Raw genomic sequence first — 18,866 nt, forward strand, 5'->3', positions numbered from 1 at the left:
TCAGTCTCACAGCAATCCTCCTACCTCGGCCTCTCAAGTGTTAGGATTAAAGGCGTGTGCCATCACACTTGGCTTTTTTTCTTTTTTTTTTTTAAGGCAGGATCTCATTCTAGCTCTGGGGCTAGCCTCAAACACACTCTGTAGTTCAGTCTGGCCTTGAACTCATGGCAATCCTCCTACCTCTGCCTCCTGAATGCTGGGACTAAAGGTGTGTACCATTATATCTGACTTTTAGAATTTTAAATATTTTATTTTTATTTATTGGAGAGAGAGAGAAAGAAAGGAAGGAAAGAAGAAGCTAGAATGGATTTGCCAGGGCCTCTAGGTACTGCAGAGGAACTCTACACACATGCACCACCATGTGCATCTGGCTTCCATGGTACTGGGGAACCGAACCTGGGTCCTTAGGCTTCATAGGAAGTGCCTTTGCCACTAAGCCATCTCTCCTTCCTCCCCCCCCCCCCCCGCATTTTTGGAGGCAGGATCTGTGTATCAGGCTGATCTCAGACTCACTGCAAACCTCCTCAGCCTCTCCAGTGCTGGGACTCAGCTGCTCCTCCTGCTTCTCTGACTCTTCTGTGAACTCCAGAAGCATGGAAATTGCTAAGTGAGGCTCTGAAAATGTGGCTGGGTTCCCCTACTTCTGCCCTGCCCTGGTACATCGTGAAACCCTCTTTGTTGGATTCGTCTTGTCTTCATTTCTGTTTGCTGTCTCCTGTAGACCAGAGGTCAGAAAATTGCAGATCCAGGCTGGGGAAATGGTTCAGTGGTTAAGGGCACTTTCAAAGCCTGACAACCAGGGTTCAGTTCCCAGTACCCACACACAAAGTGACGTTTGTGTCTGGAGTTAGTTTGCAGTGGTAAGAGGCCCTGGCATGCCAATTCTCTCACTTTCTCCTTGCAAATAAATAAAAATATTCTTAAAAAAAAAAAAAAAAAAAGAAGGGCTGGGGAAATGGCTTAGTGGTTAAGGCATTTGCTTGCGAAGCCTAAGGACCCCAGTTAGATTCCCCAGGACCCACGTAAGCACAAGGGGCCCCATGAGTCTGGAGTTCATTTGCAGTGGCTGGAGGCCCTGATGTGCCATTCTCTCTTTCTGCCTCTTTCTCTCAAATAAATACATAAAATATATTTTTAAAAAATAAAATAAAAAGAAAAGCCAGCGCCAGCCCCCATAGCCTCTACAATAGGGTGTACCCTTGTGCGTGTGTCATTTATCATGTTTCATACCATGGTGACATGTTGGAGAGGGCCAGGCGTTGAGCAAGCAGAGGTGCAGCAGAGCTACGTGTGTTTACTGTGTGGCCTCTTGCCGGAGAGGTTAAGGGACCTGTCTGCACTTAGCATAGTCGAAGGGCACTCATTGTCTCTGCCTCTCTTCCCAGCAATTGGGAACACAGACTGGTGCATGAGCATCGGAGTATCCAAATGAAGCGACAAGGTCTCATGTAGTTCAGGCTGGTCTTAGACTTGCTGAGTAGCTGAGGCTGACCATGAACTCCTAATCCTCCTGCTTCCACTTCCAGGGGCTGGGCGGACAGGTGTATGCCACTACTCCCAACTCTAGAGCCTTCTTTAGGCATGAGCTTTTCGTTTGTCAGATGTAGATATAATAAGAGATTTATCAGTCTTGTGGTATTAGTTCCTTTTGAGTGAATTTCATAGGGAAACATTGAATGAGTGTGTCCTCTGGCCTTGTGTTTCCTGTGTGCCTATATTCTGCTTGCTGGCCCTTACCAGTCCTCGAGGACCATGGTGTTGTAATTTTGTCTGGCAACAATATCTTCCCACCCCTTCTACACAGAGCCAGCCTACTTTCTGTGGGTGCCTCACGCTGTGGCCCTTAGTGGAACTTAACGTATGTCTTCTTCAAGTGACAGCCAGATGTCCTTTGAGGCAGCAGAGCTTACCCTGGTGTCCAGTAGGTCTTCCATCAGTGTGGTGTCTGAGGGGGGAGAACTGCTTAAGAAGGCAGTTTTTTTAAAATTTATATTTATTTATTTGAGAGACTAGAATCAGGGCAGCTGTGAAAAGACTGGCTGGCTGCTGAAAGCCAGCCATGAATTGAGTTGGGAGTAATTGTCCAGGCCTATCAGTTGATGTAGCCCATCAGAACCAGTCTGTTTCCTTATCCTGCTCTGGCCCCACTGGTGCAGCAGTGGCAGGAGCATGGACTCTAGCGCCTGGGTCTTGTGACCTTGGACACTAATACCCCCCTCTCTATCAAACTGGCTGTCTCAGTGATGCTTCCTGGCGGGGGGGGGGGGGGGGCTGTGCAGTCAGGAGGTTGGGCCTAGCAGGAATGCCGCCAGCTGCTGCGATTGCTGGAGTTTGCCTAGTGTGCAGCTGTTGCTCTTCCCACCAGCTACAGGCCATCCCAGACTGCCTGGTCAGTCATCTGACGCTGGCTCGTACCCAAATGCAGAGTGAAATTAATCCTGTTACCCGGAAGTGGCTTTTGATAAAATAGCCTGCCGACAGCCTGGCCCAGTGGAAGGGTAGACGACAGACTGAGCCTGTGGGACTAGCAGGCACTGTCTGGAGAGGCGGGACCTGGGTGTCAGGGCCTTTGTTGGTGAGTCTCTTGGGTGTCTTTTGTTCCAGTCCATCTTAGATCACGTGCCAAGGCCTGCAGACTTGGATTTGCTTCTGAATGGCCTGTCTTCATTCACTCTTCTTCAGGGATCTCAGACCCAACCTAACGGCAGCATTTTCTCTGAGGCAGTGTCTTCCAGCGGTGCTCTTGGGCTCCATGGCATTGTCCCAGGGGTGGGAGGGTCATAGTGCAGGGGTGGACAGGGGCTGCTGGACCCCTGCTTCTTCTAGTTTTCTGTGTGATATTGGACTTTCAGATTAGATTTTGTTGGAAGAGTAAAAAGAACTCTGTGGCCTACAAAAAGGAACAGAAGGCAGCATAAGAGGCAGGGCTGTAAGCCAGGTGCGGCCTCACTCCCAGCCAGGACCTGGAATGTCTGGGCCAGTTCTTGTCCCAGGGATCCAGGTGTTAGTCAGATTGTGATTAACTTGGGGGGGGGGGGGTTCCTCCCACCCAGCAGGCCTCAGCAGCTTCCTGGTTCACAGTCAGTGCTTGCCTGGGCTTGCCTCCTGCCATCCAGCCGGCCTTGCAATCTAGGGGCAGAAGAAGGGGGTACATTTATGGGTAGAACTCAGCAGATATGTGGAAGCTGGTTGAAGGCCCACACACAGCCAGTGCTTCTGGTCTGTGTTTGTGAAAACCAGCTGGCTAGCAGAGGAGCCAGATGGGTGTGGGCTGGGCCAGGACTCGAATACCATAGCCCTTCAGGGAAGAGACTATGATTGGGGACAGTCTGAACAATTGTGGCTTTTATTTTGGAATTGTGGCCCATAAAATCCAGCATAACAGAAGCGCCTGCTAACTCTATCAGCGTGAGCCAAAGGTTAGGTCTTGTGGGCCACTCAGGGCTTTAGGGCAGGTTCCTCTTTAGGCCAGCTGCCCAGGCTGGACTGCCCTCCACTTGTGTGGTCTTCACCTGTGATTGTTTGAAGGGGCAGTGCCAGGCTCTTCCCCTGCAGGGTGGTTTCCATAGTAGCAGATTTACTTGACTGCTTATTAGCCCTGAAGTTTACATAGGAATGTGGAATCCTGCCCAGATTATGGTAAGAGATGGCCAGTTTGACAGTGAATTATTCCTGACCGCTGGCACTTAGAGCAGACCCCTCATTCAGAGGCCAGTAGTGTGGTCAGCAGGTACAAAACACGGTGAAGGGGCTTCCCTTGCCTTTTTCCATGCAGGTGTAGTATGCAGGCTATCCCTGGGTGTTCCTGAACTGGTGTACCTAGGTTCTGGTCACAGAGGTGGTGGTGACAAGGACTACTTCTGGTTTGTGTTTGTTGAGTGGCTGAATTTTCTTGGAACACATGGTTCAAGCAGCAATTGCAGACAGATTATTTTTTTGTTGTGTTCTGGGTTCCCAGGAGAAGAACAGGGTCTTGGGGTGTTAGAATGGGGGTGTGTGGTCAGGTTTCTGATCTTCTGTTACTTCTTGGGATGGGATGGGTATGGGTGGTTCTTAGACACAGTGGCGTGTAGCAGGTTGGCACACAGTGAGCCCTATCTGTCTACTCTACTCATGGGTCCAGTCAGTGCAGGCTCAAAGACAGATCTAAACCAGTAAGCTGGCAGAAACCAGGACTTAAACACAGATTTTTTAACATCTTAGAAATGCATAAAAAACAACAAAGTTTTCTGGTCAATTTCAGGATTAAGTTTTTTTATTTGAGAGTATGAGAGAGAGTGAGTATGGGCGTGCTGCAAATGAACCTCAGGTGCATGTGCCACTTTGTGTGTCTGGCTTTATGTGGGCACTAGGGAAGTGAACCCTGGGTTTGCAGGCTTTGCAAGCAGCTGCCTTTTAACTGCTGAGCCACCTCCTAGTCCAAAGTTTCAGAATTAAATGACATTTGATTTAAGAAATCTAGCAGGCTAAGATTAAGGGGCTGTGTGGTGGCAGCGGCATGTAGTTTAGTAGTTGAGTACTTGCCTAACATGTATGGTATGTGAGTTCCATCTCCAGCCCCACAGAGAAATATTTAATGTGGAATCGTAACTGACCCTAGATCAGAATGGCTAGGGAATAACGTTTCCTTCTTAGCTTTGTCTTTTAGTTTAGTTTTGTTTTCAAAGTAGGGTATCACTGTAGTTCAGGCTTACCTGGAATTCACGATGTAGCCTCAGGGTTGTCTCGAACTCATAGCAATCCTCCTACCTTTTGTCCCCTGCCCCCCCAATGCTGGGATTAAAGGCATGTGCCACTGCGCCCCTTGTGCCACCACATGCCTGGCTCTTATCTTTTTTTTTTTTGTTTTTTTTTTTTTTGTTTTGTTTTTTAATTAATTTATTTGCAAGCAGAGGAGGGAGAGAATGGGTACACCAGAACCTCTAGCCACTATGAACGAACTCCAAATGCATGTGCCACTTTGTGCACCTGGCTTTATGTGGGTACTGGGGAATCAAACCTAGGTTGCTAGGCTTTGCAGGAAGAACCTTAACCTTAGAGCCATCTTTCCGGTCCCCCCCCCCCCCAGCCTTTTTGAGACATGTTTTCACTATGTCATTCAGGTTGGCTTGAAACTTGTGGTTTTCCTTCCTCTGCTTCCCAGGCTCCCAAGTACCAGGCTGAGTTCCTGCTGGAAGTCCAGTGGAGTGCACTTCTAGCCCTGCTCCAGCTTTTGAGAGCTGTAGAGGTCTTCCCTAGCAGTCAGCAGTTGAGGCTGCCCCGCCTCTTACTGGCCCACCTCTGATGGCCCTCTGCTCCTTTTGCAAGTCCCCTCCCAAGAGGCCCATGCTCTGCCCACCTTTGGCATTTCCTTTCAGGCTTGGGCCAGTCAACTTTTCCTGCTGTGGCTTTGTGGGCTACATACAGTAATCTATTGTGTAGTCTTTATTATTTTTTTAAACCCGTTTTTAAAAAGTTAAGAAAAATCACTTGGCTTGAGGAAGGCCTCGATTCCGATTGGAAACTGAGTGCTGGGAGTAACCTCACCTCTTTTGGATATGTACTCAGGAGGTGGGATTGCCTGGGCACCTGGTTTTCACAGGCATATGCCATAGCCAGAGGCCTTCCCTGTTTTTACTTACTTTATTTCCAAGGTAGGATCTCACTCTAGTCCAGGCTGACCCAGGACTCACTCTGTAGTCCCAGGCTGGCCTCAAACTCACAACGATCCTTTTTCCTTCGTCTCCCAAGTGCTGGGATTAAAGGTGTGCACCACCACATCTGGCTCTTATTTATTTACGGTTTTTTTGAGGTAGGGTCTCACTCTAGTCCAGGCTGACCTGGAATTCTTCATACAGTATCAGGGTGGCCTTGAATTTACGGCAATACTGTGCTGGGATTAAAGGTGTGTGCCACCACGCCTGGCTTTATTTTATTAAATCTCAAAAAAAAAAAAAAGCTTTTATTTCTTTGAGAGGTGGGAGGGCAGGTAGAAAGGTGGCACTGGAGAGATGGCTTAGTGGTTAATGCACATGCCTGCGAAGCCTAAGGATCCCGGTTCAATTCTCTAGGTCCCACATAAGCCAGATGCACAGGGTGGCACATGCATCTGGAGTTCGTTTGCAATGGCTAGAGGCCCTGGTGTGCCCGTTCTCTCTCTCTCTCTCCCTTTCTGTCTGTAATAAATAAAAAATGAATAAAAATAAAATGAAAAAAGAAAAGGGGCACACTAGGTCCTGTAAACAAACCCCAGACACATGTGCCACCCTATGCATCTGGCTTACATGGTTACTGGGAAATCGAACCTGGGTCCTTAGGCTTCACAGACAAGCACCTTAACTGCTAAGGCATTTCTCCAGCCCCACATTAATTTTTTTTTTTTTACCTGTACTGTGGTCCAGCCTGGGGAAGAATGCCTCTAGTGCACCTGCAGGACAGAACAGACTCCATCATGGTGGTTTAGTGTCTAAAGACAAAGCAAGAGGTGCATCATATGCCTTTGGGTCAGCTCCCTCTGTGGTCCTGGCTACTTCTTGCTTCTAGGGCATGATGCTGGCATTGCACAGGGCACTGGGGCTAGGTTTCTCACTGATCTTGGGCAAGTGAGCACTGAATCATTAGACTGCCTATTTGGCCAGCCTCTCCTCTGCTGTCTCTGGGTGTGGCCACACATGTGCATGGCTCTCCCCGCACTGTGCCCAGCACCTTCCATCGCTGAAGGGGTGAGACTGAGTTTGTGTCATAGAGGCTTCTGTGCCTTTGGGGTTTGGGCTCAGAGGTGTGACATCAGTGGCTGTCTTGGCTTCTGTTTTTGGCCTCATTTATAAGTGATCTTTGTGCCCCGTGATCTCTAGCCTGTGGTCACAGTCTAGGTTTCTGTCTGAAATATCTTTTGGGGTTCAGAATGCCTCCCAGGCATGCTGCCTCATATTAGTCAGAACACATGACAGAGATACTCTTTTCCATATGTTGCTTCTGTGGTAGGAAGCTGTAGTCCCATGCATAGGTTTCCCCATTGTGGTCAAGTTTAGTACCTCTAGTCAAGGCCAGGAGTAGAGCAGAAGGTGGATGGGGGGGGCACTTGGTCTCTGAGCACAGCACTCAGCAGAAGCCTGGTGGGCACAGTACTGGGATGAGTAGATGGATGAGTACATGCTTGACAGATGTGGTAGGGCTGGTAGACGCATGGAGAGTCAGAAAGTAGCAGCTGTTGAACCTTCCCGTGGCCATCTTTTCCCAGTTTTGTCTGAGTGGAGGGGAGGCATAACTACTTTGTTCTCATTGCCTAGCTGCAGTTCTCTGGGTGCTGGCTCCTTGTGAGGAAGGGAGCTTGTGCCTCACAGCACTAGGGTGACTTGTAGCAGTTGCTTCTCTTTTTAAATTTTTTTGTTTATTTTTATTTATTTATTTGAGTGCAACAGAGAAAGGCAGATAGAAAGACAGAGAGAGAGAGAGAGAGAGAGAGAGAGAGAATGGGCATGCCAGGGCCTCCAGCCACTGCAAATGAACTCCAGATGCATGCACTCCCTTGTGTATCTAGCTAACGTGGGTTCTGGGGAATCAAGCCTTGAACCAGGGTCCTTAGGCTTCACAGGCAAGCGCTTAACCACTAAGCCATCTCTCCAGCCAAGCTGCTTTTCCTTGATATTGTTTGCTTGTCTCTGATATAGCAGTCTTGGCTCAGATAGACCACATGCTTCCCTTAGTCTAGTTTTTTTGAAATACTTTTTATTTATGCATGAGAGAGAGATCTGAATGAGCACATTAAGGCCTCTAGCCACTGCAAATGAACTCTAGATGCATGTGCTATTTTGTGCATCTGGCTTTACATGTGCACTAGGGAATCAAACTGGGGCATTAGGCTTTGCAAGCAAATGCCTTTAGCTACTGAACCATATTCCTAAAATAGCTATCTATCTATCGTTCTTTCTTTTTTTCTCAATTTTTATTAACATTTTCCATGATTATAAAAGATATCCCATGGTAATAACCCCCCCCCACTTTCCCCTTTGAAATTCCATTCTCTATCATATCCCCTCCCCATCTCAGTCAGTCTCTCTTTTATTTTGATGTCATGATCTTTTCCTCCTCTTATGATGTACTTGTGTAGGTAGTGTCAGGCACTGTGAGGTCATGGATATGCAGACCATTTTGTGGCTGTAGGAACATGTTGTAAGGAGTCCTACCCTTACTTTGGCTCTTACATCCTTTTCGCCACCTCTTCCGCATTAGACCCTGAGCCTTGGAAGGTGTGATCAGGATGTTACTCAGGGGCTGGAGAGATGGCTTAGCGGTTAAGCGCTTGTCTGTGAAACCTAAGAACCCGGTTCGAGGCTCGACTCCCCAGGGCCCATGCTAGCCAGATACACAAGGGGGCGCACGCGTCGAGTTTGTTTGCAGTGGCTGGAGGCCCTGGCGCGCCCATTCTCTCTCTCTATCTGCCTCTTTCTCTCTGTGTCTGTTGCTCTCAAATAAATAAATGAAAAAATTTAAAAAAAGATGTTACTCAGTACTCCAGTCACTTCTTTCCAGCCCTATGATACCTTTTGAGTCATTCCAGGGTCACTGCCATCTGAAAAGAGAAGTTTCTCTATCCAAAGTGAGAGTAGCATTAATATAAGGGTGTAAATATTAAGAGAAGTGCTTACTGGGCAGTTTGATAAGCATAGTATATGCACTTATCCAGACATCAGCAGATGTTACACCCCTAGGGCTCATGAGTATCCCTGTTTTAAGTTTTTAGTATCAGGGATATATTCCCCCTGTTTTTCTTTATTTTGAGGTAGGGTGTCACTCTGGCCCAGGCTGACCTCTTGAATTTGCTATGTAGTTTCAGGGTGGCCTCTAACTCGCGATCCTTTCTCTGCTTCCCGAGTGCTGGTATTAAAGGTGTGCACCACCACGCCCAGCTCCCGGCAGTCTGTCTGTCTTTCTTTCTTTTGGGGGGCTTTTCAAAGTAGGGTCTCACTTCAGTCCAGGCTGATCTGGAATTCACTATAGTCTCAGGGTGGCCTCAAACTCATGGCAGTCCTCCTATCTCTGCCTCCTAAGGGCTGGGATTAAAGGCGTGTGCCACCACACCTGGCTATGGCTGTCTTTTCTTGGTGCTGAGTGGCTGTGCTGTAAAGCAGGAACATTCTTTTCTTTCTAGGATAGTTGTCCTTGACTTGGAAAGGGACAGTGCAGCCCTGCGTAGCTGACTAGCTCACCCCAGTGGTGGTGGCCCATGGACTGCCTGGGCTGTCTGCAGAACCCTGACCAGGGAGCAAACACCTGGGGAATGAGGACATTTTCCTAGGGATAGGCCCCATCTGTGATCGCTAAAGGATTCTATGGGCCAGAGGACTGACCCTCTTTCCTATTCCGTAGGTAGATCAGGAGCGGTGCCGAGAAAAATTTCCTTACTAGATGACATTTCATCGCGATGTCCGATCGTTTGGGGCAAATAACCAAAGGCAAGGATGGGAAAAGCAAGTATTCGACTCTTAGCCTGTTTGACAAGTATAAAGGAAGATCTGTAGATGCGGCCAGATCCTCAGGTAAGACCCAGGGTGAAAACGATGCCACTTGTCCTCCTTTGTGAGACAGATGCTCTGACCCCTGGCCAGGCCAGTATGTCCCTGCAAAGCAGTCTTCATGGCCCTAGTGGCACCTGGCCATTTTTGTAAAGCAGAGCTGCCCATTGCCCCACCCTTGAGTTCTGACTGGAGAACACTACAGGTCCTGAATCTCCCATGGTGGGGTTATCTTTCCATCCTTTGCCTTTCTGGAGCCGTGGGCGTGGGCCTGGTGGGTTGAGTGGAACTTGGTTTACATAACTTTACTCTTCTGAGGTTTCCTGTTTCTGATGTTTTGGAACTTTGTGGGAAAGGTTTATATAGAGCCTGTTACCACCGATGAAGCCTAGTCCTGAGGGTTCCTGGGACATGGCCAGAGCTATTGCATGGTACAAGGGCCAGTCACTTTAGGGTGGGCTTTCTGAAGCTGGTTCTTCCCTGGCAGGCGCTTCGAGCTATTTCCTGCCAGAGTAGATAGGGAGTGTCATGGAGCCCAGCAGCACCTGAAGAGCTGGGAGGGGTTGGATTAACTACCAGGCACTGTCTGCTTGGCATTGTCTTTCCCACTGGCAGAGCAGGTCAGTCTCTTTCTTCCTGCAACTTTGCTACAAGGATCTCTTCTGTCTGTTTCTCCGTGCAGTTATTCCTAGACATGGCTTACAGAGTCTCGGGAAAGTTGCCACAGCCCGGCGCATGCCACCGCCTGCAAACCTGCCAAGCCTGAAGTCTGAAAACAAAGGAAACGACCCCAACATCGTGATAGTACCCAAGGACGGGACAGGATGGGCCAACAAGCAGGACCAGCAAGACCCAAAGAGGTAGGCAGCAGGAGGGTGGCTGATGGTGGGCTGGAGGCGGTGTGTCAGAGCTCCCAGTGTGCTTTGCTTGGATAGGTAGGAGGCAGCACCAGCCTTGCGGTGGAAGAGCTAGGGGGCTGGGAAGAATTGATGAAGCTTCTTTCTCTTAGACTACAGTGTGTTCCTTGTTCCCTGCCTTCATTTTCCATGGCTTTTGAACTGATAGTGGCACTTCTTTGAATAGCCATGTCCTCATGAGGAGTGTGCTCAGTAATTCAGACTTGTTCCAGATAGTCACTGGACAGGGTTAGGTATGCTGAGTTCAAGGTGGAGAATACAGCACCCCCCAGCCATGACCTGTCAATTTCCCAGTCATAGTCTTTGCTCTGAACAGACCATCATTAGTGAGAGCCACATGAAGTCTCTGTGCCCAGGTTCTCCTGGGCAGCCTCCCGAAAGGCTGTCCTGCCACAGCCTAGCAGCCTTAGGGGGTTGTGGGCCTGCTTGGTGATATCCCTAGAGATATGACCTGCACGAACCCCTCCAATGCCTAGCCTTCTTCCTTCCTCTATGGTTCTCTGCCTGCCCCAGCCTTTGTCACTCACAGGAAGAAGGCATGTCTTGAGAGGGCTCTAGAGACAGCTACCTGCTGTGGTTAGCCTGCTGTAGAATAAAACAAAGGCAATCCAGGCGTCTCTTGCCCTCCTCTCCGGCCCCTTTTGTGGTTTCTTTGTGCTGATAGAGGGAACTACACAATGACAGTGACCTACAGTGTAGACTTCCATCAGTGCCTCTGTCTTTTAAGCCCCTGCTGGAAGAGGACCCACAAGTTTGGAAGAGATGTACCCTGCAGTATGACAGACAGGAGGTAGAGAGTGAGAGACACTCAGCCAGGCAGTATGCCACAAGAGTGGCCGGAATGGGTCTGAGTTTCTGTAAACAGTTTGTTGACAGCAGGGGTCCTGTTGATAGGCAGGTACAATGTGGTATGACCTTTGGAGCTAGCCCTGTGTGTAGTTTTCCAGCCAGACCATTTGAGGCATGTTGGAACCTGGAAAGTCATTTCACTTCTGAGCCCCAGTGTCCTCCATTGAAGCAGGAGCAGTCCTGTCTCCAGGGATCGTCACCAAGGCCCTGTGAGGCAAACATGGGATAACAGCCGGGCACATGCCAGCTGTTATAAATACTTTTGAGTGGCACCCTCCCCAGTTCTGTAATGAAGCTGGTATTGCACATTTCATGGAGGCTCCGGATGCCTCTGCTTCTAAATGCTTAAAGAGAAAAGGACAGAAAGCCTCGCCTCCTTTTCTTAGTCTTGCCTTGCCTGGGCTTTGGCAGTGTCACCAAAGCATACCTGCCAGGGAGGAAGCGAAGGAGGAGTGGTGTAGGAAGCTCCGTGCCACCCTGGCCTGCTCTCCTGCGTGGGGACTCAGAGCTTAGGTTGGAGACACAGAGTGCCACTACCTGGAAGCTTCTATTCTAGGTAGAAGGTGATGTGACAGGAGGACCAGTGACCTTCATTTTGTCATGATCATGACTGGTGAGTGACTGGGGCCAGGTGAGCTTGGAGGAGTGTGTGCTGAGTTTGATTTCGGCTCTCAGATAAGCCCCCAGAATTGAGTACTCCTTGCTCAGTGGGTGGCATCCCTGTTCAGTGTCTAGCAGACAGTTGAGTGGAAGGTGCTACGACAGAGTACGTGCTGTGCACAGCCATTCCCATCTTCTTCCTCCTGCTGCCCATGGGCTTGCACTGAGGCCTTTGTGGAGGGCAGTTGGCAATACCTGTTAAACTTCAAAATATCTTTTAATCCAACAGCTCCATCCCTAAGATCATATGCTATTGAATTCCAGAAAAGTATACAAGGATTCTTGTGCATATAATATGCTCACTGACATTTTATCTATAATGGCAAAAAGCCCCAAATAGAGGCGAGTTAAATTATGTTCCAATCCAGTTGTAGCTTGCCATCATCCCAAAAAGGCATGTGTGTGGTGATAAGAAAATGCTCAAGTACATAAAGTGAAAAAGCAGTTTCTGAATCATATGCATGGGGTGTTAAAAATGCTATATTAATATTTGTATAGGACAGTCTGTAGACATTGAGAGTTTGTGTTTGTAGGGTGAGATCATGATGCATTTTGTGTTATTTTTAATTGTATTTGTATCATGAGCATGTTCTTTCATAAGCCAAGGGAAGGTAGAAAATCTACTTGGTCTCAATCAATCACCTTGAGTAGGTGTCTGCCCTTGGTCAGGAGTAAGGAGCTCATGCTCCTCCTACCAGTGACTCAGTTTCCGTATTGGCAGATCTTGTGTCTAGCTCATTGACAGAGAGAAGCAGGCAGCAGATCACCTTGTGGCCAGTACAGTGTTGTTGACGGGCCCCAAGCCTGACTCACTGTTTTGTCAGTGTCCATGGCCCATCCTGGCCAGATGCCCTGTGCTGTGTCACCCCACTGTGTGTTCCTCCCTTTCCTAGTTCCAGTGTGACGGCCTCTCAGCCGCCGGAGTCGCAGCCGCAGCCGGGTTTGCAGAAATCTGTCTCCAATTTGCAGAAACCGACACAGTCAATCAGTCAGGAGGTAGGTACCAGGGACCCCAATCTGAGTTGTCTGGATGCCATAGCCCCTTGGGGTTCCTATGGCTGGGGACTGGTGGGTGTTGCTTCTGAGAAGTGTGCTCTTGCTCCATCTGCTCCCTCCATAGGCTCATGGGATCAGGGAGACTGCTCAGCCCTAGTAGAGACATGCATGTGCAGAGCAGAGCACAGCTCCTGCTTTGGCGCCAGGCCATTTGTCTTGAGTGGGTCACACGGGCTGACTGCAGGCTTGGAAAGTACTGTCATAAGAGTGTATGAAGTACTGCGCTACAGAGAGGCGCAGTGGTCAGCTGAGGAAAAATGTAACTAAGCAGGCTTCTTTGCTGTAGTATTCTCAGTAACAACGAGTTGTCAAGGAGGGGGCTTGATGGACAGCACTCCCAGATTGATGGCTTTTTTACTCAGTGGCAATGTCTGTCTGGGTCTGGTTCTCAGTGCAGCAGGAGCTTGGGGCCATAGTCACACAGTTGGTGATCCCCCACAGAAGACTCAAACTCACATAACTCTCCACACTGCACTCTATAATGTTGCCAGGTTGTCCTGCTTCAGAGACAAAGCCCCTGCCCCCATTCCAGCATGTGCCTCAAACACTGTGCCAACACTAAACCCAGAAGCAAACAAAGAAAATCCAACAGGCTTGATCCCATAATTACCGTGATGCTCCAAAGCCTGATTTCCCGCGTGAGAGGCCTTCCTCCTACACAAGCCGCACCCACCTGCCTCAGCAGTACTACGGGCAGCTTTGCTAAAAGTGTGTGCACGTGTGCAAGCACGTGCGCACACAAACACTACACACAGCTTGACTGTAAGACACACGCTCGACTCCCTACCCGCACCATGCTGGCGATGAAACCCAGGGTCTGTGTGTGCCAGGCAAGTGCTCTGCCACTGAGCCCTGCCCCAGTTGCTGAGCACCACATTCCAAGGTGCTCAGTTATTGGACAGTGAGCTGACTTTCCTTGTTTCTTCCTTTCAGAACACAAATTCAGTGCCAGGTGGACCAAAGTCATGGGCACAGCTGAATGGAAAGCCAGCAGGACACGAAGGTGGTAAGTGGGTGCAAGTGACTTGGGTTGGTGTGGGTAGGAAGGTAGAATGAATGAGCCCTTTTTAAGACTATTGTGGTTGGGTTTGGGCACCTAGCCATGGAATCTTCCACAGATGGCTGGAGTTGTTACTGCCCTTCTTTTGTGGGCATTGAGCTGAGTTGAGTGACAGATGTTGCTGGAGACCCGCCTCCTGAGTGGGGCAGAGGAGATCTGGCCTGGCTAGAGCTCCAGACCTGTATCTGAGGAAGCCTATGTGGGGATTGATTGCACTTGGATGTTCACATCAAAGCCTTGGAGGGTTACTCTTAGCATCCATTTGATTTACATGAAGTTCTTTGAAAAAATAGTTGACTATGAGGAGGGATCCTAAGAACAAAGAAGAAGATGATGATGGTCTGAAACAAAACCACTCAGGGTTGTAATAAATACTGAGTAACTGCTTAGAAAGGGAAAGGCAGGTTCTAGTAGCTTCTGAGGCAAGCCTGATCAGAGATGAAGCAATTTGTTCAAATTCCGTACAGTGAAAAGGCAACCCTTGCCTGGAGGGGGGAGGGGTTGGGGATGATGCCAGGGTTAGTTTCAAGGGTTTCTCTTCCTTTGGGGAAGTGGCACTGGCTGCCTGTTTTACCCTTTGCCTCCTACCCTAGCATACTACCCTCCTCCTCTTGCATTATCCCTGCCAGCTGGGGTTTCTTTAGACTTGGTCAGACTTAGCGCAGAGGAACCAGGTCCATGCCCCCGCCACCTCATCTGTAGATGATGTAGACAGCCAGCATGGAGGACCCGCCCCTTCTGGCTGGAAGCCACTGAGATGGAAACAATAAACCACTCAACACAAGTAAGGTGGCAAGATGAGCAGAGAAGCAGGGAGGGCACGTGACCAGTTGTTATTCCTAGACATCTTCAGAGACACTGCACTGCTGGCCGGGGCTTGGCTTTTCATACCCCCTGTAAGGTTAGATGTTTTGTTTTTAAATGATCAAAGTATTGTTTTATTTAAAAGGAACAAGAGGGCTGGAGAAATGGCTTAGTGGTTAAGGTGCTTGTCTATGAAACCTAAGGACCCAGGTTTGATTCTCCAATACCCATGTAAGCCAGATGCACGAGGTGGCACATGTGTTTGGAGTTCATTTGCAGTGGCTAGAGACCCTGACATGCCCATTCTCTCTGTCTCCCTCCCTCTGATAAATAAATATTAAAATATTAAAAAGAACCAGAATAAGACTGGTTTGGGCTATGTGAGACCCTGTCTCAAAAGACCAAAAAATAAAAGAATACAAGAAAGGCATGGTGCCATACCTCTCTTTTTTTAAAATTAATTAATTTATTTATTTTTGGTTTGGTTTTTTTTTCTCAATTTTTATTAACATTTTCCATGATTATAAAAAGTATCCCATGGTAATACACCCCCCCCATTTTCCCTTTTGAAATTCCATTCTCCATCATATCCCCTCCCCATCTCAATCAGTCTATCTTTTATTTTGATATCATGGTCTTTTCCTCCTCTTATGATGGTCTTGTGTAGGTAGTGTCAGGCACTATGAGGTCATGGATATCCAGGCCATTTTATGTCTGGAGGGAGCATGTTGTAAGGAGTCCTACCCTTCCTTTGGCTCTTCCACATTGGACCCTGAGCCTTGGAAGATGTGATCGAGATGTTACTCAGTACTCCAGTCACTTCTTTCCAGCACTATGATACCTTCTGAGTCATCCCAAAGTCACTGCCATCTGAAAAGAGAAGATTCTCTACCCAAAGTGAGAGTAGCATTAATATAAGGGTATAAATATTAAAAGAAGTGCTTACTGGTCAGTTTGATAAGCATAGTATATACGTTTTTCCAGACATCAGCAAATGTTATACCCCTAGGGCTCATGACTACCCCTGTTTTAAGTTTTCAGTATCAGGGATGTGTTTCCCCCCATGGAGTGGGCCTCTAGTCCAATTGGAGGGCAGTTGGTTTCCACCATGACAGACGTGCCACTATTGCACCCGTTGGCTCATTTGGGCTGGCTGGCCTATTATAAAGTTTGCAGTCTTTACTGTTGAGTATCTTCACTGGTGGTATCTCTTTCTCCCACTGAACTACATGTAGAATGGCTTCTTCCAGCTTTCTGTCAGCTGGTCTTCATGGAAGAGGTTATCAGCTCAGTTCCAGCAGGATTTCTCAGTGGCCTTGCAGCCCAAGTATGCTATACCTCTTTAATCCCAACACTTGGGAGGCAGAGGTAGGTGGATTACTGAGAGTTTGAGGCCAGCCTTAGACTATGTAGTGAATTTCAGGTCAGCCTGGGCTAAAGAGGGAGACTCTACCTCCAACCCTCCCCCCAATTAAAAGAAAAAAAAAACAGTATCTGTTGGAAGAACTCCTGTAGAAGAAAGTTTGACTCTGCCAATCAAAGTACCTAAAGTATGGTCCCTTGGCCTAGAGTATCTATCCCCCATAGACTAGATTTGCTCACATGTGAAATGACCTGTGTATAAGTTTATTGTGATAGCAGAAGATGGGAAGCAATCACTTCAACTGTCCACCAGGTACTTCACTCCACTGAAATAGGTGTGAGTTTCTGTTGCTTTGACATTTTCAGGGCATGCTTCTAGAACAGGTGTCGAATGGTGTGTGCAGTTTGTTAGCAGGTATGTAGAAATGGAAGTGAGGAAAACACTTGTACAAAATGTTGTCCTTGCATTTCTTCTTTTTTTTAAATTTCTTTTGTTCTTGTTGTTTATCTTTATTTATTTGAGAGCTAGAGAGAGAGGGAGAGAATGGGTACATCAAGGCCTCCCGCCATTGCAAATGAATTCCAGATGCATGTGCCACCTTGTGCATCTATCTGGCTTATGTGGGTCCTGGGGAATTGAGCCTCAAACCAGGGTCCTTAGGCTTCACAGGCAAGCGCTTAACCACTAAGCCATGTCTCCAGCCCCAAAATAAAATATTTCTGCAAGGAAAAGTGGAAAGGAGCAAAGCCCTGTTCTTAAAGGCACTGGCAGTGCAGATTGGCAGAAACTAGGAAGGCTTCAATTTGTACCTTCTGGTAGCTGTTTGTTTGTTTGTTTATTCGAGGTAGGGTTGGTCTCATTCTAGCCCTGGAACTTACTATGTAGTCCCAGGCTGGCTTCGAACTTATGCAGATTCTCCTATTTCTGACTGCCAAGTGCTGGGATGAAAGATATGTGCCACCATACCTGGCTGAATTAAAAAAACCTTTTTTTTTAAAAAAATTATTTATTTATTTACTTGGGAGTGACAGACAGAGAGAAAGACAGATAGAGGGAGAGAGAGAGAATGGGCGTGCCAGGGCTTCCAGCCTCTGCAAACGAACTCCAGGCGTGCGCCCCCTTGTGCATCTGGCTAACGTGGGACCTGGGGAACCGAGCCTCGAACTGGGGTCCTTAGGCTTCACAGGCAAGCGCTTAACCACTAAGCCATCTCTCCAGCCCCCAAAAAACTTTTTAAAATTGTGTTTGTTTATTTGAGAGATAGACAGAATGGGTGTGCCAGGGCCTCCAGCCATGGCAAATGGACTCCAGACACATGCACCACCTTGTGCACCTAGTTTCCCTGGCTTCTTTGGCTTTACAGGCAAGCAAGCGCCTTAACTGTTAAGCCATCCCTCCAGATCTTGGCTGCTTTTTGCTTTTGAATTATGTAACTTTTTCAAGTAAAGCTTGATTTAGAAAACAATACCATGACCCAATTATAAAGCCTCCTTTGGGCTGTAGAGGTGGTTAACAGTTAAGGAGCCTGCCTGTGAAGCCAAAAACTCCTGTTCAAATTGCCAGGTCGCACCATAAGCCAGTTGCAGTGACATAAGTGCACAATGCTGCACATGCGCACAAGGGGGCACACGTGTCTGGCTGAAGGCCCTGGTATGCCCTTTCTCTCTCATTAAAAACAAACAAACAAACAAAAAAACCCTTTCCTCAACTTGTGAGATAGGCAAAGACTAGTAGCCTGCAAGAGACTTGCTAAGCTGAGGAGACCAGTCTCCAGCAAATACTAACCTTAACAGAGGACACAGAAAGGCCAGGATTCAGCCTGTGATGTGGGTAATACCTGCTCTGCACACAGCATCTTTGAAGACTACTAGGGATGAAGTTGGGTTGCTATTCCTTACTTCACTCATTCAGGGGTGTTGCCCCCAGGTGTTTTTATGACTTTCTGGATTAATTGAAAGGGCTTTCCTCAGGCAGAAGATAATCGTTTGTTCTGTTGAAACTGAATCAGGTGGCCTGCAATGGGAGGGAGTGCCAGTGTGTGGCTGAGGCAAGGGTAGGAGCCTGTGAGTCCTGAACTGACTGCCTTCATGTGTTGTGGTAGAGTGCCATTGGTGGGTGAACTCTGTAAAGGCCCCCAAACAGAAGGAATCCTAGTATTTGGGTATGAGATCGTGAATTGCACTCATTTTCTTTTCTGTGGAGGTTGAGTTTAGTTCATGTTATCTCATATTGAGATAGAAGAGGACGAGGCAGCAATATTAGACACATGACACTTTTCTTAATGCCAAATAATCTGTCAACATTTTAATACGTGACTTTTCATATTTCACTTACCAGTGACATGTAACATGGTGACTTCATTCTGTGACTGCCAGTCAGAGCCCTCTCCTCAAAGCAGTGGTGCTCTTTTGTGGCCCTTGGATATTGTCTGTGGAGTTAATTATTGGTCATTACCTGGTGGAATGCTCTGACCCTAATCTTTTTGCTAGGAATGATGGCAACAGAGCCACCACCTTGTGCTACTGTCCCGACTCCATCTCTCTTCCTGGTCAGTCCTGCCACAGTTCCTGTGGGGCGAAGACCTTGAATTGTGGCTTGGCTGTTAGAGAACAGGCAAACTGCAGTGCGACTGTGGTGTACCTTTGGTTGTCCCTGGAGTTATG

At 48.0% G+C, this 18,866-nt stretch overlaps 1 protein-coding gene across 10 annotated transcripts in view; it reads left to right on the top strand.

Moving 5' to 3' along the window:
• The window catches only part of Prrc2b (proline rich coiled-coil 2B), a 104,013-nt gene that overhangs the window by 32,698 nt on the left and 52,449 nt on the right, over positions 1-18,866 (top strand). For all 10 annotated transcript variants that reach the window (XM_045153091.1, XM_045153119.1, XM_045153097.1 and 7 more), the window contains exons 2-5: positions 9,349-9,518; positions 10,177-10,354; positions 12,814-12,916; positions 13,910-13,982. In XM_045153091.1, coding sequence (XP_045009026.1) covers positions 9,404-9,518; positions 10,177-10,354; positions 12,814-12,916; positions 13,910-13,982 — 469 coding nt within the window. In that variant the 5' untranslated portion in view covers positions 9,349-9,403. The remainder of the gene's footprint in view (positions 1-9,348; positions 9,519-10,176; positions 10,355-12,813; positions 12,917-13,909; positions 13,983-18,866) is intronic.

Source organism: Jaculus jaculus, chromosome 1 (genome assembly GCF_020740685.1).
Source record: "Jaculus jaculus isolate mJacJac1 chromosome 1, mJacJac1.mat.Y.cur, whole genome shotgun sequence".
NCBI lineage: Eukaryota > Metazoa > Chordata > Mammalia > Rodentia > Dipodidae > Jaculus > Jaculus jaculus.